We start from the raw sequence: 20,739 nt of genomic DNA on the forward strand, positions 1-20,739 counted from the left end.
CAGGAAGTTTCTCCTTAATTCCAGGTTGCTTCTCTCTTTGGTCAGTTTCCAAACATTATTTCTTGTCTCCCTCGGGTGCTTTGGAGAATAGTTTGATGACCTCTTCTTTGTGGCATCCCCTCAAATACTGGAATACTGCTATCATGTCACCCTGTTTCTTCTTTTCTTCAGACTAGCCAAACCCAAGTCCTGCAGCCATTCTTCATATGTTTTAGTCTCCAGGCCTTTGATCATCTTAGTTGCTCTTCTCTGAACTTTTTCCAAAGTCTCAACATCTTTTTTGTAATATGGTGACCAAAATTATTTGCAGTATTCCAGGTGTAGTCTTACTAGGGTTTTAAAAAGCAGAACGAATACTTCGTATGATGGTGATTCTATGCCTCTGTTTATACAACTCAGGATTGTATTAGCTCTTTTGGCTGCTTCTGCACACTGCTGGCTCATAGTCAAGTGATCATCCACTAGGACTCCAAGATCCCTCTCACAGTTACTGTTTTTGAGCCAGGTCTTGCCTAATCTGTATTTATACCTTTGATTTTTCCTGCATAAATATAAAACTTTGCTTTTCTCCACATTAAGGTTCATTTTGATAAACTGAAAATTTGATGAGGTCTCTTTCTATTCCCTCATCTAAATAATTTCTGAAGATATTAAAGTGTACTGGGCTTAAGACGGGGCTTTGTGGTACCCCACTGCTTACTTCTCTCCATGTGGATGTAGTACCATTGAGGACTACTCGTTGAGTATAGTTTGTCAACCAGCTAATATAGTCCTGGGTTGTATAAACAGAGGCATAGAATCAAGATCACACAAAGTATTCGTACTGCTTTATAAAACCAGTGGAATAGCTTGCCTTCAGAAATCGTGGGCGCTCCATCACTGGAGATTTTTAAGAAGAGACTAGACAGTCACTTTTCTGAAATGGTATAGGTTCTCCTGCTTGAGGAGGAGGCTGGACTAGAACACCTCCATGGTCCCTTCCAGATGTAACCTATTCTGTCTTCAGGCCACAGGAATCCAACAAACCAACATAATATAAAAACAAAAGGCACATGGTCATGTCACAATGCAAATCCTGCCTTTGTGTACTTCTGTCCCAACATCTGACATGACTCATGTTTTGTCTCTTGCCTTCTTCCATCTGCTGTGGACACTGATACTTCACTGTCTCTTGGGACTTACTAGATTCTTTTCATATCTATCTCAGTACTCAATGCTTTCTTCAAACATGGGGACTTTCTGACTCACTTCTGCAAAGAAAAGAGGCCAGAAGATGGAGCCAGAGACAATATTCCTTCAGGTTTAATTCAGGCTGAAATTGAAAAAAACAGTAAGAGGTTATATGGCTTTTCCATGTTCAGATTCTGGCCTTCCTCCTGGACTGGATAAAATTGTTCTTAATAATGCAAAGCCAGAGAAGTCAAAGTTCAAATTTAGCTAAAATTCACTAAAATTTAGCTCCTGAATTTTTTTTCAGTACCAAGATTTGGATTTGGATTGTACAATACAATAAGCGTCAGTACACTTCTGAGCATGGATAACATTCCTTTCTTTGACCACTTATATATCAGCCATTCCAGAATATCTTGAATTATGGCCTGAACTTCCACTTCAGGGCAATCTTCAGCACTTGGTGAGTATATAATCTCTCTTCTAATTATGACTTAAGAACTGTCTTTTTTATAAAGCAATTGTAGACATCTTTGAATTTCTTAAGAAGACATATGTGATTAGGAAGGTAATCAATCATTTATATTGAGCCAGTTTCTATTAGTGAGAATAGAGGCAAGCTTTTAGATTTACACAGTGCTCTTCATTAAACCTAATTAATCAGGATCAGTTCTTTAGTTGACAGTCAATAATTTTCCCCTTCTATACAGAACAAGTCTTTTTAAAAAGAAACATAAAGTATTTTCTTTCAATCATGGAAGACAATGTTATTGTAACTCTTCACAGTATCTAAGGAATCTTGAAACCAGATTGTTGACAGAAAACATGTGTAATTGGCTACCTTTAATTCATTAATTCCTTATCAAATGTCCATGATTCTAGGCCACTTCTTTTCTCTGGGTCATGTTTCTTACAAACATAGTTTACTATTAGCACCACCTCTTGGTAGTTATTAAAACATTACACTATGTCTTTCAAGTCTCTTAAGCGTTGTTCACTTTACTGTAAAGTACCTGAGGGAAGATTGAAAGCTGATGAAGCATTAATAGCTTTGGCAAGAGAATGTTTAGTAACCAGCTGAAGACAGAGGCATACTATTTACATTGCCGACATCAGAATGCAGAGGGAAAGCCCAATTAGCCAACCCAATTATTCCTTCTTTGAGGCTATATGTTCTGCTGTGTTTCTTCTATATTGCCTCACTTTGAAAAAGGTAAGGTAGCCACTACCATTAAAGGATTTCAGATCTTATTATATACTGCAAAGGAGTGGTCATACTACATATTACAAATAGAGACCTACATTTATTACGTGCTTTACAAATTATGACCCACTGGGGAGAGAGGTTGAAATTCAAATGACATCATAACATACCCTATGAAGGAATCATAGCTCAGTGGTTGAACACATGCTCTGCATCTAGAAAATCAAAATTCAGTCCTTACCTTAACCAAACTGAGCTGGAAAATTCTGGATAGCCACCACCAGACAATATATATAATGTATTGGTTTAATCGGGTTAGGGATGCTGTCATATACTAATGGTTTTCAGGGAATGAAGGAGTATATTTTGATTATCAACAGCATTTTCTCACCAGGGCAAATGATAGTTGTGTGGGTATATGTGGATTTTCATTGGGATTACAGTCTAGAACAAAGTGTTTAAAGTACTGGCTCTACTCACATTGAGGTCCTGATTTTAGGACAGTGGTGATAATTAATAATGTGTGGATTTTGGGCCTGAAAAAGCTATTGGATCCATGGAACAGTTCACTGGAAAATTCTAGAGCGTTAAAGAGATAAATGGAACTTGTATGAGAGCATGGAAAACCGCTTGCAAAAGAGAATCATCCAGAGTGAGAAGCTGAAGCATAACACTATAAGCACTGCTTTCCTTATTTTCCTTACCTTTTTCTGTTGTTCATCATTCTTCCAAATCATAGGCAGGCATGAGATAGTTCCTTGGGACAATCCCTACCATGTTGTTCAGTTCTCCGACCCACCAACCATACATGTTATATTCCTGGAAAGAAAGTACCAGCAGCATTCATGAAATAATGGAGTATAGAGACTTGATGGGATAGAGCTAAGATTTCTGTTTCTGGCACAGATCATTTTATGCATACTTCTTTCCTCCATCTGTCTCTTTAATACAAATGTTTTTATCTTTAAATAGGCCAAAATATTGCCTATTTTCATTTATATTGTCTAAATATGGGGACATCTTATAGTGTTGTCAGATATATTGCTACATAAATACTGTCATTATTACTATTGCTGTTTAGTTACTTCACCTTCTGTTTTTCTTTTCAGAAAGCAGAAACTATTATAAACATGGATGAGCCAGACATGCTTTGCTTTTTTTCTTTCCTCTAATGTCCAGAGTTATTCCCCCCTTCCATGATAATTTTTCGATAGATAGATTCCAATTGCAAATTAACAAGGTGAAGACTGGGGAAAAAGTCACTTGGGAATATATATTTTGGGAACGGTCTGAAAATTAAACGAAATGTGGTGTGGTAGGTTTCAGAACTATTTAGCTTCTTTATATATGCAATTCCTATACATGTTTTCCAGGTGTAAGTAGACTAAAACAATGCACAGTATATGCGATGTAGCAATGGATTATCAAAGACATGGGAGGTGGATTTGTATCCGTCTAGAATAGATGCTGCTGAAGTATCCTGAGCATCCCTCCCCATTTAGCTATATTAACTGGGATTGCTGGGAGCAGTAATTTAGTAACACCTGAAGGGCCACAGATTCTTCACATCTAATACAGGACTTTCAATCCGCTTACCTTCTTTGTTAGTCTATTATGAAATATAGTACATTGCATTCTATTTTCATTTTAACTAGAATTTTGGACTTTGGTTGGGTTAGATGAAAGTCTTAATCTTTAAGCGCTGAAGCAATTGGCATGTGTGTGTGTTTTTGTGTGTCTATGCTTCCCCACAGACATATACATATACATTGTGTGTGTGTATACACATTCATGTATGTTTACACATACATGCATATGTATACATGTATATAATATAGAGAGAGATGGGGGAGAGGCTAGATGAGGATTATTAATAGTGAAAGGCAGCAAGTCCCCTGCTTTTAGGCAAGATTTTCTGCCAATGTTACTTAAAGATATCAGGGGTTTCCACCAGCCTACCCTTTCAAAAAAGTCAGCAATTCAGCAGTACCAAGTTGGCAGTCTGCAATGGTCTTGCTTCCTCTCCTTGGAGCTTCCTAGTCAAGGTAGGCTAAAAACATTATGTACAGGACTTGTGGCTCCATCAACAAATCAAGATCTGCTGTAACCTATTTTGGAATGGAGTAGCCTATTACAATGTTTCTGCAGGGCATCATTTTCTCTGTAAACTTCAACATTCTGATCAGGAGGGGTTTGATCAATGTAGAACAGATCCAGGAGTTGTCTTTTTCAAACTTCTATTCTTCATCTCATCCCCCTTTGGCACTTGATATACCCATTTCTGCCCTTTGGTGTTTGTGCCTCAAAATCACAGAACTGGAAGGGATTTTTTAGGTCCCCAGGGCCACCCTGCTTAGTGCAGGAATCCCAATTAAAGCATTCCAGACAGATGGCTGTCTAGCCTCTCTTGAACACATTCAGTGAAAGAGAGCTGTGTGGATAAATGGCTCCACTACTCTTACTGTTAGGAGGTTTTATAACATTTGATCAGAATTTGATTTAATACCATTATTCCATGTCCTGCATTCTGGATTCAATCATATTTTCTCAAAGCTAACAAACCTGGTCTCTTCAATCTCTTTTTGTATATCTTAGTTTCTAGGACCATCTGGCCTTGTTAGTTAGTCAGTCTAATGAGCCAATGGACAGATCTATATTTAACTCACCTTTGGCATTTAATTTGCATTAACCACAGTGTTGGAGAATTAGTTTATATATGAGTTTAATTATCATGGCTTCCCCAAAGACTCTTAAGAACCGTAGCCTAGTATATACATGTTGCCTTGATACCTCTGGAAAAAAAACCTAAACGAATGGGAAAATTCATATATCAAAAGGTATAATAATAACAATAATAACAACAATAATAATAAAGTTGGAAGAGACCTTGGAGGTCATCTAGTCCAACCTCCTGCTGAGGCTGGAAACCCTATACCATTTCAGACAAATGGCTGTCCAGTCTCTTCTTAAAAACTTCCAGTGTTGGAGCATTCACAGCTCTGGAGGCAGGTTGTTCCACTGGTTAATTGTTCTAACTGTTAGGAAGTTTCTCCTTAGTTCTAGGTTGCTTTGGATTGTATATTGCTTTTATTGCCAGAACTTACTAAGAGGCTTACTGGATAATGGTTTTTCTAGGGCTTTCTCCTCAGATCGGCAATAAACCAGCCAATGATATTTTTTTAAAAAAATTAGGTGCCTTTGAATCAGCATTGCCTTCTGGCAACTGTCTGGACTCATTTTGCAGTTTTCTTGGAAATATTTCCAGAAATGGTTTGCCACTGCCTGTTTCCTAGAGTTGAAAGAGAACGGCTGAAAGTCATTGACTGCTATGGGCCAAGAGACTAGAACTCATAGTCTCCTGGTTTCTAGCTTAGTTTCTTAACCATTAGATCACACTGGCTTTCTAGGTTATGGTTTACACAAAAGCAAACATAAATTCCTTCAAAGAGAATATAATAGGAGTGATATTACCAGAGTTAATTTTAGCCATGGCCTCCAGCCCAAGTCCATTTATATGTATGCAATTTTATATATCAGGTTCAGAAGTATATTATTGGAAATATTCATTTTAGGAAAAAAGAGGGGCCATGACAGAAAATTCCTCAAATAATAACAGAGCAAAATGGAGTAAGTTTACATTACCACCAAATACATAAATAATGTTTTTCTTAGATCATAGTACTGCAAGTCAAATTGTCCTGTATGGGTAAAATTATCTGCACACAGAAAGTAAGTATGTTAGGGAGAACAGTGTAAACCAGACTTCACACTGATATACTAGTTTTTTTTATGAGAAAGGAACTTTTCAGAAATCCAACCGTGTATTTCTCCACTTGCAGGCAAAGAGAACAGAATGTTCTATGGCCAAAATCCCAAATAAAAAAGTACTCTATTTGGGATGGCATTTTGGTTTGTCGCATTTTTATTACTGGATTTCTTCCTGCCTGTGAGAATATGTTCCTAAAAAATTCACCTAGTTAATGGTGAAATTATGTTGCTCTGCAATTTGCTCCTTGAATAGATAAAATGATATTTGATATAATGGTCAATATGAGAGTTCTTCTGAATATGTTCAGAGGGATTCCTCTTCAGATACAGCTCTCTCCTACAGGTAGTACAAATGAAACAGTGAAATAAAAAATGTTTTCACACAAGTTTTATTTCAGCAGCCACTGGCATAAACATTATGGGTTGTTTCTAGGCATCTATGTTCATCACTTGTTGATTCACAACATGGCAACTAACTTGGCAAATGAGTCATTATGAATTAATTATCACAGATATTCACATCTTTCCTCTCACCTGATGTCCTTTCAGGCACAATGCTTTTCAGCTAAGTCTATTCACACATTCTACTCCAGTCATCAGACTGTAATCATGAAACAACCCATGATGTGTAAGTGAAATCCAAGATTGAAGAAAGTCACAGAGAAAAGGGAACAGCACTATGTGGCGGGATGGTAAAGCAAAGATTAAGATCCAGTCCACTTTCCATACATTGCCTTGGCCTGAGCACCATGAAGTATTTTAAAACAATTTCAGCGTTGATGGATTGCTGGGAGCTGGCGATTGCTCATAATCAAGAAAGGAAGAATGGAATGCAAATGAGCACAAGCTGAGAACCATCGGCACTGGGCACTTTATTTCCCTGCACTGTGCCAAAAAGAATTAAAACAACATTAAACTCCCAGCAATAATGTTTAAGCTCTCATTTCCAAGTGCCAAATTACACCGCTCTGGATCATACAGATGTTCGTTAATTATGCTAATTTTTATTAAACTATTAAAATGGAGGAAGTTGTACTGGCAGAGCCCCGGCCCGAGGTGAACCCTGTCTTGCGTCTGGAGGTGCTTATTTGCCAGCTCCCCTCAATAAGCTGCTGATGTTGGAGGTTTGTGCTTTGCTTAGCGAGGGGAAATTTTGTGTGTATGTGTGTGGGGGGAGAGGGAGACGATTACTTCTTCAGCAGAAAACTGTGAAGGCAAAGTCTAGCACTGTTAGCGAGATCAGGATGCACTAGCAATCTGTTATGTCCTTACCACAAGGGGAAGATGAGGCAATGTTCTGGACTGCTCCCATTCAAGGAACTCTAACGAAACCAGGTCTCTTAGCCTCTTCTTGTGAAATATGGTGCCTCATGGAGTATCTGCCTCATGTAGTGTTGATCAGGGCTGATAAAATTGCCTCTGCCTTCTAAGTCAGGCAGCAAGGCCACTGCCTGTTCTCTGGCAACTGGCCACCCATATTAACTTAAGATAGCTGCAGTGGACGTGGTCAATTTTTACTTCTAGCAAATGTAGCTCAGAGAAATTAAATTCTCCATCCTCTCAATGTGGCTTTAATAGTACATCAAGATAAAAACACAGTATTGAAAAATCATCTTCCTCCTTCACAGAGCTGGTTAACTCATCTGGCAGGAAGAATAGAAGACAGCAAAATATTGATAAGCATTACCAAATTCCAATAGTAGACTGGTTCAGTCTACTATTTACATTTTGCAGTATGACCTGAAATGGCATATATTCATGGCTTTATGAAAATTATAACAGCAACTAGACCCAGTGGCCACAAAGTGCTTTTCAGAGTGCTGTATTAGATTGTTTTTAAGGAAAGCACAAAATGAATATTAGTCCTGCATCCTTATGAGGAACTGAAATCCCACCAGTTGCATAAAGTTTCAGCTCTTCTTTAATTTTGGAAGTCCTTGCTGTAGGAAGTTCAACAACAATGAGCAGATCTATTGTGCAGATCCTCCCTCTCTCCACTCCTCTTTTTGTAATTGCTTGAAAAAGCATTTCAGTGGGAAAGATCCTGTGACTTTAATGTATTAATTGTTCTGAATGGTGATGAAGAACAATGGGCTTTGAGAATTATTCGACACAGAATACTTGCTCATATCCTTTCCTTGAGTCAGTAAATCCTGGTCAAAACACCTCGTTCCCAGATTTATTTTTAGGAAAGGAGAGAAAAAGACTAACTTTCAAGGCATTACATAAATTTGCAGGTTGCATAATTAAATTGAATAAGGAAAAAGAAAAGAAAAATGTTATGTTTTGTCTCTGAGACAGGAGCCAACAAGCATGTTAATCTACCCTGAGTATATCATCAAAAAGAAGAATGAGAGAGTATATTACCAAGTGAACATTCAATTATCTCAAGATAAGCATAGCCCCAAGGTGATATGTCCTCTAATTTAAAATAAATTCCAAAAACATGTAAGGAAAATAATAATTAAAGACACAATTCGTCTTTCCGATCCCTGTGGACCTGAGTTTCTAAATTCCATTTGAGCATCAAAATGGGAAGAGTGCGCCTCTCTCGCTCTCCCCTCCCCCCATCCGTGTGTGGGCATTATTTCATACAGGAGTTCCACATGTGCAGACTTGGAAGAATTTATATTGGTGAGATCCATCAACAAAATGACATCTAGAACTATAAGAAAAAAGCATAGGATATGATCTAAAGTAGAAGATAATTGAGAAACATTATGGATAAAATATCCTGGCTACCCTTATCTTATAGTCTTCCCTGTTACTATTTTACTGCTTTTCTACAGCGTACTGGGTGTCCTTTGCATATCTCCTGCCTTAGTGTCTGGCTTCTCTCTTCCATGCCAGGAGAAAATGCCTTAGCAAGCAGGTGGGGGGGGGGGAGGGGGGTTGTGGGAGTGAGACTAGGAGGAAACAGCAGGCAGCTCTCATAAGCTGGAAAAGAGACTGAAGACCCCTGCTACAAAACTGCTTGCTTTTAATTTCCGTATGCCCCCATCCCTACTGTTTCCCTATTTGTGAAACATTTTGCATGATAACTCAGCAACTACCCAGATGACCACTGAGATGTCCTTAAAGGGCAGGACAGATGCATTTTCAGAACTGCAGGCATACTTAGCTTCTATATAATAAAACAGGTGTCAGGGCTCAAGTGTAAACTATCCCCGATTGATTGGGAAGCCTTTCTCTATTCACACAACTGCAGCTGTCTGCTGCAATAATTCAATGGTCATGGGAACTCTGCTAATCTCCCTATACTCAGTCAGACCATGAATCTATCTAGTCCATTGCTGTGCATTCTCAGTAGCAAATAGATCTTTCCAGCAAGACTTCTTCTCTAGACTGCTTCCTGATATGAAAACTGGTTCTTATGATTTTCCACTGAGCTAACTCTCTGTAAACCTATGTTTGTTACAACTACTTCAACATAAGATACAGGCACAAGAAAGCCATTATTTGAAGCAATGCTTTAGGAATTAGAAAGATGATAAACGGTTGTACTATATGCCTTGCTATAATACTCTTATAACAGCTTCTAACTCTCACAACTGGAAAGAACATTGTTATCCTCTATTTTTTTTCCTAATGTAACTTCTTTGGGAAGATTCTATAGAGAGTTTCATATCAACAGTAGGTATAACTGAAACAAATGATAAATGGATTCAGATCTAAAAGTGGGCAGGCCAATTATCAGGGTTTATACAATATTATTGAAGTAATTCATTTTGTGCAAAGTGCACTTGGCAATAAGCTAACCAAATGGCCCTGGTTTACACAATACATTCAGCCATGAATAAGTTTAGAAAGTTGTGTGAATGTAGTTCTAGAGCAGTGGTTCTCAACCTTTTTAATGCCGTGACCCCAATTGGTCGTAAGTCGAGGACTACTCAATTGGTCGTAAGTCGAGGACTACTCAACTGGTGCAGCACCGTTTGCAGAATGGGACTTTTGGTGGGCTCAGCAGGGCAGAGACAGCCTGGACAATTCCTATTGGCTTTTGAAAGCCAATAGAATTAGACTCTATTCAAGAGAGTCTAAAGGGGAAAAAAATGGTGGACTGCGTTGTTTGGCGACCCCCGTGAAATGGTCGTTCGACCCCAAATGGGGTCCTGGCCCACAGGTTGAGAACCACTGTTCTAGAGTTTTAATTGACCCAGAGAAGTATGTTGTCTTGAATGCTCTCTAGGTCGAGCTACAGGCCCGACAATATGACTACAGCCATTTTCTCTCTTTCTGACACTTCTTTCACTATTTGTAATATTCTTATTTTTCCTATCTTTCTCCATCTCCGTATCTGCAATGGCATGCCTAACCAACCTGGAAACTTAGAAACAAAAAGAAGATAAAGGAGAAAGTTGGACTATTGTGGACAAGATTCTTAAGTCCAGGGAAGAGAATCCCATGAGAATGAAACTTAGAGTAATTCCACCTTAATCATGGAAAGTGTTATGTCAATCTGAAATATTGCTTTGGCAGATTTTTAATATTCTGTTACATTCCTACCAATAAAGATGTTTCCATCGACAATGTAAAATGGGATTTTATGTTCAGCCAATTATTGTATATGGATTTCGGGGAAAATTTCTTAAACATGTTTAAATCAGTCTATTCTAAGCAGGTGGCCAAAGTAATAATTAATGGAGAAGCGACGGAGAGCTTCCAAATCCAAAAAGGCACAAGGCAAGGTTGCCCACTATCACCACTGTTGTTTATATTATCTCTTGGGGTGTTAACTAGAGTAATCCAACAAGATGAACAGATCAAAGGTTTAGAGATTAAGAAAGAGACATTTAAAATACAAGCCTTTGCAGATGATTTAGTTTTTATAATCGAACAACCATTACAATCAGGGATAAGATTGATGGAAACACTGAGTAGATATGGGGAAATAGCGGGCTTAACGATAAATAAAGAAAAAACTAAAATGCTCGTCAAAAATATGACCAAAATACAGGAAAATGAACTGGTTGACAGAATAGGTGTTCAAATTACAAATAAAATTAGATATTTAGGGATACAATTGACTGCCAGATGCGCTACACTTAAAAAGGATAATTATGATAAGTTAATAGAACAGATCCAAAAAGACCTTAATATTTGGTCTAACCTACAGCTCTCTTTTATGGGCAGAATTGAGGTGATTAAAATGAACGTATTGCCAAAAATCTTATTCTTGTTCCAATGCATACCTATAAAACTAGAAAAGAATTTTTTTCAAAATTTGAATAAAATGATATTCAAATTTATCTGGCAAGGAAAATGAGCAAGGATTAAACTAAAATTATTGCAGGATTCAAAGGAAAGGGGGGAATTTGGCCTTCCAGACTTGGAGAAATACTACCAGGCTATAGCACGAGTATGGGTAAGAGATTGGATATTATTAAAGAATAGGAGACTATTCTGTCTGGAGGGCCATGACCTACAAATAGGATGGCATGCTATATTATGGGATCATAAATATAAAATACATAAATATTTTCGAAGACATTATATTAGACAAGCTCTTATCGATGTATGGACAAAAATTTGGCAACCAAATTATACCCAAGTACCTAGTTGGATCCCACCATTAGAAATATATGTACATCCAAAATTTACCCAATTAGATAAGATCATAACATATAAAAACATTTTAGATGAAAGGGGGGAATTTAAATCCAGGAAAATCCTCTAGGATGAAGGGATAGAATTAGAATGGTGGGCATATCTGCAACTGCAGGCGAGATATTGGAAAGATAAAAAAGAGTTAAGTATTAAATTAGAACCAATAGAATTGGATAAAATAATATTGGGATCGGAGGATAAAATGATTAAAAAATTATACCACTATTTGTTAGATCTGGCAATGTATGAGGAACAAGTAAAAGTGACTATGTTAAAATGGAGCAAGGATTTTGGTCTTAATTTTGATCTGCACATCTGGCAAGAACTATGGGCAAGAAACAAGAAGCTTACTTTGGCCACCTCTTACAAAGAAAATCTCTATAAAATGTTCTATAGATGGCATCTCCCACCCATAAGATTAGCTAAAATGTGTCCTAATGTCTCCTCTAAATGTTGGAAATGTAGTCTGACAATTGAAACATACTATCATATGTTGTGGGAGTGCATGCGAGCTCGTGATTTTTGGAATAGGATCAAAGAATGGTTGGAAGAAATATTAGAGTGGTAGAGCCAAAACCAGAACTTTTCCTATTAGGTATAACCACGCAAAAGTACGACAAAGGCGTTCTTTTTTTTTTTTTAATGAAAGTTTTTTATTTTTTCCATATAAACATTATAAAAAAAGTATACAATACAATTTTAAGATAAACATTATTACGACCTGCGCACTCCCCCCAGGCCGCGTCCACCCTCTCTTAAAACATTCCCTACTTCCCTCCTCTTTCTCACCTCCCATCCTACTCTCTTCCCCTCCCCTTCTCCTCTCACTACCCTACTTCCTCTCTACACTTGCCCACCTCTCATCCCTATCAAACTCATGAACGCAGCATAAGGGGAGTGCCCAGGCCGCACCCCTATAAGCAACCATTATCTATATTACACTTACCCCCCCACATTTCCTCCCTCCCACCCCCAACCCCCCTCCCTTCACTTCCCAGAGCAGAATACAGGGTTAATAATTAAAAGGATTTATAATAATAAGAAAAGGAAAAGAAAAGAAAAAAAAGAAAAAAGAAAAAAAGAAAAAAATAATAATAATAAAAAAAGGAAAAAAAATATCATACTTAACCTTTAACTCCAATAGCCTATAAGACAATTCTCTGTAATATTTACTATAATATTCATTCATAAAATAAGTGAAACTTTTTAGTTCCATACTTTTTCTGAATATAATCTATCCATCTTCTCCATACAGTGATATATCTTTCTTGTGTATGATCCTTTAAATAGGCAGAAATTTTTGCTATCTCTGCAAAACTAGATACTTTAAATACCCATTCTTCTAAAGTAGGCAAAGAATCTTTCTTCCAATATAAACCTATTAATAACCTTGCGGCAGTTAATAAATTCAACATCAAAATAGTTTCTTTATCATTTAAATCCACAAAGATACCCAATAAAAATAGTTGAGGAGTAAACTTTATCTTCCTTCTAAAAATCTTTTGAATGTTCCACCAAATCATAATCCAAAATGCCTTTACCTTTTTACAATTCCACCAAATATGAAAATATGTCGCATCTTTATTGCCACATCTCCAACATTTGGGCTGTATGTTAGGATACATACAAGATAATTTTTTAGGATCTAAATGCCATCTGTAAAACATTTTATAAAAATTTTCTCTCAAATTTTGAGCTTGTGTAAATTTAACATTTCTAGTCCAAATTGTCTCCCATAAATCCAATGAAATCGGTTCCTGTATATTTTGAGCCCATTTAATCATACAGTCTTTAACCAATTCTGTTTCCGAGTCTAACTCTAATAAAACATTGTAAATTCTTTTTATATGGGCCTGACTCTGATTTTTAATCTGAATAACCAATTGTTTATCTTCTAATGTTATTCCCTCTTTCTTATCTACAGTCCATCTATCCACTATTTGTAAGTATTGAAACCATGACTGTAGAGTATTTTCTTGCCTTAATACATCTAGGGATTTCAAATGCCAATTCGAACCAGACCAAATTAACAATTCTTTATACGAGATTCTATCGAAATTTGTCCCCTTAGAAATTCCCTCAATTGCATGTCTGGGAATCCCCCAGATAGGTATTTTATAATTCAATCTGTGATAATACTTTTTCCAAACACGAAGTAAGGCATTCCTCAAAATATGTAATTTAAAAATCCAATCAACTTTCTTATTGAAAATCAGGTATGCATGCCAACCATATATTAAGTCCCAACCTTCCAAAAACAGAATATCTTTATTTGTTAAATTGAGCCAATCGCTTAACCAAGTTAAAGCGGCTGCATCATAATATAATTTCAAGTTGGGTGCCTTAAGTCCTCCTCTTTCTCGAGCATCCTGTAAAATCTTAAACTTAACCCTTGGTTTCTTTCCGGCCCATATAAAATTGTTGATACCCCTTTGCCATTCATCCAAATTTGCCTCTTTTTTTAAAATAGGTATCATCTGAAACAAAAAAAGGAACTTTGATAGAACATTCATTTTTACAGCTGAAATTCTCCCCAACAATGACAATTGCAGTTTTTTCCAGTCTTTAAAGTCCTTTTGTACTTTTCCCCATAATGGTTCATAATTATTCTTATACAATTTTCCATTTGAAGCGGTTAAATATACTCCCAAATATTTAACCTTTTTTACCATCTGAAAACCTGTGGCTTTGACCAAACTTTCCCTATCCTTAACTAACATATTCTTAGATAATATCTTAGTCTTATAATTATTGACTTTAAAACCAGAGACATTCCCATACTGTGTTATAAGTTCTAATAAACAATCAATCGCTTGATTCGATTGTTCCAAAATTAAGACCAAATCATCCGCAAAAGCCCGCAATTTATACTCATTCTTCCTTATCTTTACGCCCTTAACTACCTTTGATTCTCGAATCTGAATCAATAAAATTTCCAATGTTAAAACAAATAACAATGGGGATAATGGGCATCCTTGTCTTGTCCCTTTTTCAATATTAAAATTCTCAGTCAATCCCCCATTTACATTGTTGCTGATATATAGCTTTAAGTGCATGTAAAAAATTATCCCCAAAATTCATTTTCTCTACCAATGAAAATAGAAATTTCCAATCTAATTGATCAAAGGCTTTTTCAGCATCCAAAAAAGATAAAAGCCACAGGCCTTCATAACCTGCATTAATGTTTGCCAAAATTTTTGTAAAAATCTTATAATCAACATTTAATAATGAAATTGGCCTATAATTCTTAGGCTCTGTAAGATCCTGATCTTCCTTTGGAATCAGTGATATAAAGGCTCTTTTCCCAGAAGGAGGCACTTGTGTACCCAACATAATACTATTAAAAAGTTCCTTTAGAGGCTCCATCATTTCTTCAGATAAAGTCTTATAATACCTCGAAGTCAATCCATCTGTTCCCGGAGATTTTCCAACCTTTAACTGCTTAATAGCTAAACCAATTTCCTTCACAGTAATTAATCTATTCATCCCATTTTGTTGTTCCTCTGAAAGTTTAGGAAAATGCACAGATTGTAAGTATTTGTCTATATCCACACCCTTTATGTTATCACTTGAATATAATTTTGTATAAAAATCTAAAAAACTCTTTTGGATCAAATTTTGCTGAAAAACCTCAGTACCTTTATATTTTACTTTCTCTATAATTCTAGCTTTCTGTTTCTTTCGTAACTGATAAGCCAACCACCTCCCAGGCTTATTCACGTTACAGAAAGTATTATGTCTCATGTACGACAGATTAGTAGCCACCTGATCTGCCATCAACATATTAAATTGTTCCTTAAGCATCTTTATAGATACCTTTAAATTATTGTCAGTTGGATTAAGAACAAACTCTTGTTCTTTTAATTTAATCTCTTCTTCTATTTCTCTACGTCTTTTTAACCCTTTTTCCCTAAAAACCTTATTCAATTGAATCAAAATTCCCCTCATATATGCCTTACTGGCATCCCAAACCATGGACATCGATGTTCCCTTATTCATGTTTATAGCAAAAAAGTCCTTTAAATGCTTTTTACATTTTTGTACAAACTCTTCCCGAGTAAACAAATTCTCATTCAATCTCCAGGGTCTTCTATTCCCATCTTCCAAATGTAATTCCATCCACACCGGACTGTGATCTGACAAAGTTCTGGGAAAAATTTTCACCTTCCTCACTCTAGAAAGAAGGTCACTAGTAATCAAGAAAAAGTCAATTCTTGAAAATGATTGATGCCTATCCGAATAAAAAGTGAAATCTCTATCACTTGTACTCCTTTCTCGCCAAATATCAATAAGCTCCAATTCTTCTTTCAAATCAAAAAAAGTTTTAGGTAACCTAGTTTGGGTAAAAGTTTTAGAAGAGCTCCTTTTATCTATAGTTGAATCTAGAACCCCATTCCAGTCACCCATCAAGATTACAGATTTATAATCCAACTGGGATATCTTCCCATGCAAAAACTTATAAAATTGTTTCTGTTGCTGATTAGGAGCATGTAATCCAACAATAAGAACTTTTTTACATTGTAATGATAATTCCACAAAAAGATATCTTCCTTCAGAGTCAGTCTCAATTAATTTAGATGGAAAATTTTTCTTCACGTAAATTACCACTCCCCCTTTTTTCCCTGAAGCTAGAGCAATGAAATGTGAACCCAAACGAGGATTCATCAAAAGTTTGGAGTCCTTTAAAGTTATATGAGTCTTTTGCAGACATATCAAATCATTGTTGTGTTGTTTCAAATAATGGAAAACCTTTCTTTGTTTCTGTGGCACATTTAAGCCATTAACATTCCAGGTCAGGAGCCTGGCCATCTCCACTGGCCTGGAGCCTCTGGAGCATGGCCTGCAGATCCACTGTCGAAGATCTTTTGGGTCTTGCCCCTCCCACAGGCTCTGTAATAACCATGCCTTCAACTTTATCTCCACTCTTCTGCTGCTGCTCTTTTTCTTTACGTTTATGGGCAGCTCGTGTCATCCTTTGTTCTTTTATCTCAAAATTCTGTACAGCTTGTTCCATAACCATCATTGATGAGGCTCCTGCCATAACAGGCTCTTCCATTATCCTTGTTTGTGGGGGTGAAGACGATCTTGCCTTTAAAATAGAATGATAAAAATCTCTTGCCTTCAGAACTGTAGTTAATCTATGATGTATCCCCTCATAATTCACTATTATTCCTCTTGGAATCTCCCATCTAAACTGGATTTGACGATGCTTTAACTCATCAGACAGAAAAGCAAAGTCTTTTCTGCCTCTTAAAATTTTGGGAGGTATTTCTTTTAAAATTATCACATCTTGATCTGCAGTTTGAAACTTTTGTTTGTAAAAAGCCTGTATAATTTCATTACGAGTAAATCTTCTAGAAAAGTAGATGACCACGTCTCTTGGTAAGTTTCTCTGTCTAGCAACCCGTGAGTTGACTCTAAAAATTTTTTCTATCTCATTCCCGATTATTTCAGGCCTCCAGCCCAGATTAAGAGCGATATCTTTCACAATAAGCATCTTTAAGTCCTCTTGAGGATTCTCTCTCAGCCCCCTGATATGCAATGCATACTCCATCTCTCTATATTGTGACATGATTTGTTCATCCTGTGTGATTTCTATCTTATTCTCTACCTCCTCCATCCTAGATTCCATTGCATTTTCAGTAATCTCCTCGATTCTGTCGTCAATCCTCTCTATGTGCAGAGCAAGGCCCTGAAAGGCAAAAAGTATGTCCTCCCTTATTTGTTTATTTTTAGCCTCCAATAGTTCTTCTGTAACAGCCCTCTATGCAATTATAAGATCTTTTACTTCCTCCTTAACATCCAAAGCATGCTTTTTAAAAGCTTCTTGTAAATCTTTAAGAGACATTGCAGGAGGAGGAGAGGGTGGAGGTGATTTTGGTTTCTGGGAAACAGGCTGGGTCATTGGGGAAGAGATAGTAGCTTTAGGAGGAGGAGGCAGACGTTTTGAAGCCATTTTCATTAAGTTCTAAGAAGAAAGATTCTTGTTTAAAAAAAAAGGAAAAGAAAAAAATCACAGTTCTTTTAAATATTCCTTAAAAAAGAAAAAAGATTACAGAGAAAAAAGAAAAGGCGTTCTTTATTTAATGTTACACATTCTAACGGCTTCCAGACTGGTTTTTGCTCAAAATTGGAGAAATAAAGGAATTCCAATGGAAGAAGAAATCCTGTATAAAATCCTTTCATGTGCTGAGATGGACAGGCTTACAATGATTATGAAGGACAAGACAGAACTCGAATACTTCGAAATCTGGGACAAATTTTACCATTGGTATGAATTAAGAAGAACTGCTCGGATCTCAAGTTAACGATAGGATTGAAATGTATATATATGTATATATAATTGTATATTTAATTGTATTACATAGAAGGATGAGGCTTATATAGAGGTTAAGAATGGTGTATTATCTTTTTGTACCATGAGAAACAAACTATTTGAAATACTCTGGAATGTCACGGCTGTCCATTTTTGTTTTAATTGTATTACAAATAAAAAACTTTTTAAATTAAAAAAGAAAAAGAAAAAAAGATGTTTCCGTTAGCCCAAGCAGTTCTCACAGGGCTTGACGACAACTATCCGGCATACTAAAAGAGATACTTATTGTTAGAACAAGAGTTGCAGAGAGGCATTAAATAACTCTGTAGTGGCGAATTGGCTGCCTTCCATATAATATATGATTGGATTGGTTACTTGACTATAGTCAGGTATACTGCTTCCTAAAATCTTGAATATATATATATATTTCAAATATATAGTCATCATAGAAATTTCTGTCTAAGAATTGGGTGGAAGAGTTTGAATTGTATGATTCTTACATGTAGATTCAATGGTATGATAGCTAATAAAAAGAAAATTATTTACAGCACTTTAGTTTGGTGACAGATACTCCAAAATTGTCATTGTTAAAAACATACAAGTAAGGAGCAGGAAATGTGGCTAGATTAGAAAATAGTAATCAAACATCTGAAAGAACATTTGAAAATAATAAAAAAAAAAACAATGCAAAGGTAAAGTGAAACTTCACAAATTCCTGGAACAAATGCTCTTAAAATCATTCTTCCCAAGATAAGTAGGGACTGAAAATTAAAAAAAAAATAAAAAAAGACTATATTGCTATGAGAGCCATAGGATTTCTATTAAAAAAGAAAAAACAACAACCCCAAAACAGCAAACTCCCTCTTCTAACTTGTATTAAAATTAATCAAATGATCTCCTGATATCATCACATTGAATGATTCATTTTTGTTGATAATGTAATTGTGAACAAACATATACAATGCAATATCAACAGATCAATTATATTTTATGATACATTAAGAAGACAAGAATAATTTAGCAAAGTATACTCTGTGGATTAGCAGCTTTCTGTTCCAGCACCTGATTCTGACCTCTATTTTAAGAGAAAGTAGCACTGCATATGATAAAAGCTATTCTTTCTTTAGATACTTAGCATATTCTGTAACTGAACCTTGGCATTAAAAATAGGTTCTGAGACTGATTCATCCTAGTTCCCAATTAATGCAAGGGAGACATTACAAGCCTGGGAACCTATGCCTTTTCTCTGTAGTGTTATATTCTGTTTTGGGGGGGGGGAATAAAAGAGGAGCTGGGTCCACAACCCATCTTGCCAATGCTGAGCTAGCACTATTTGCTCTTCAGCTCTACTTTAGCTCTAGTTACAGTCCAAGCTTCTCATAAACAACCCCAATCCTTCTTTGGTGATGCAGTTAATCAGCTCCAGTCACTCATAGAAGATCAATGGCGGGATGACGAATGTCTGAAGAGAAAAGCCAAAATCAATCACTGGCTTATCGGTATATGATTGCTTGGCCCCATTATTAGTGCCCGAGTGTCGTACATTATTGTTAGTAAAATGGAGTTCTCTAATTCATAGGTGAGCTATGACATGCATTATTGGAAGGTTATGTGACTTAGGAGGGTTTTATATTGTGTCGCTGCAGACATCTGTTTGCCACAAAAATTGGCCCACGGCCATAAGCCAACTCAGAATAAAATTTAGGGCTTCTCATTGGAAACAAAGAAACCTGAGCATGTTTGCTAATTTTTAGAAATTAAAGAAATGATGGATGCCAGAGTCTGATTGTCTTCCCAGAACCCTCAGTTACAGCCCCACTTTTCCTGGACATTTACACGACATCCATGTTTTTCAACAGGGGCTTCACAAGAAAATTTCACAACTGCCTGTATTATATATTTCTTGCGGTACTGCTCAATATTTCTCCCTTAAGAGTGTAATGTCCTTTTGCCTATACAAAGTTATAACATTGTGCTATGAAGCTGAATTCTTTCCCATTGAAATCTGTTATCTTTAATCTTAGAGTAGGCTTAAAGCAAATTTATCAATGGATCTTGAAACAGTCACATGGAACTTGGTTGATATACTCAAATCTGGATCCAATCCTAGAAGAAGGAAAAGACTTTCACCTCTTAAATAATCTTTACTTCTACTAGGGCCTTTCTCTACTTGCAGCAAATTACTACATGGCATTGACATAACTGGATAGCCTTTTTTTCCCCCAAGACCTTATCACATTATCTTTATTTTATCTCCAATCATATTTGAAGCAAACTAAAGTCATCTTTAGCTGCCTGGATATTAAATAATGTTTTCTTCCTTAAGTAAGATTGCTGGGGGAGCAATCTAATGGGCTTCACTATTTGTTCATATAGTAGGTAATACTGAATGGATGGAAGCAGCCCAGCATCTATTAGCTTACCTTAGGAGATATGACCATGCTCCTTCTCCTCTGTTTCTTGTTCTATGTCTTTCAAGGACTTTGGGCAGTGGAAAATCTGCTTCTTTCAAACTGGGCTCTTTCCTTGAGTTTTCCAGGTCTCAAGTTGATTCTCAACTTAAAAATCTGGATCAGTTTAAATAACAATTGACCATTTACAGGTTTTTTGTTTTGTTTTTTTGAAGGGAGGGATTGTTACACAGTGAAATGGGATAGAATGAGAAGCTGTTCTC

General features: G+C 36.4%; 2 protein-coding genes across 6 annotated transcripts in view; one reads left to right on the forward strand and one right to left on the reverse strand.

The window, feature by feature from the left end:
* Positions 1-1,633, forward strand: part of SNX11 (sorting nexin 11) — a 41,809-nt gene extending 40,176 nt beyond the window's left edge. The window contains exon 7 of the mRNA XM_039333286.1: positions 1,478-1,633. Coding sequence (XP_039189220.1) covers positions 1,478-1,541 — 64 coding nt within the window. The 3' untranslated portion in view covers positions 1,542-1,633. The remainder of the gene's footprint in view (positions 1-1,477) is intronic.
* The window catches only part of SKAP1 (src kinase associated phosphoprotein 1), a 502,470-nt gene that overhangs the window by 16,168 nt on the left and 465,563 nt on the right, over positions 1-20,739 (reverse strand). For 3 of the 5 annotated variants that reach the window (XM_039333275.1, XM_039333273.1, XM_039333274.1), the window contains exon 11: positions 3,079-3,193. In XM_039333275.1, coding sequence (XP_039189209.1) covers positions 3,095-3,193 — 99 coding nt within the window. In that variant the 3' untranslated portion in view covers positions 3,079-3,094. Of the gene's footprint in view, positions 1-959; positions 1,001-1,248; positions 1,313-3,078; positions 3,194-20,739 lie in introns of those variants that run through there. The other 2 variants (XR_005555500.1, XM_039333276.1) reach the window with 2 other exon arrangements.

The sequence above is a fragment of the Crotalus tigris genome, unplaced genomic scaffold (genome assembly GCF_016545835.1).
Source record: "Crotalus tigris isolate CLP2741 ecotype Arizona unplaced genomic scaffold, ASM1654583v1 scf7180000024472.5447098, whole genome shotgun sequence".
In the NCBI taxonomy this organism is placed as follows: Eukaryota; Metazoa; Chordata; class Lepidosauria; order Squamata; family Viperidae; genus Crotalus; species Crotalus tigris.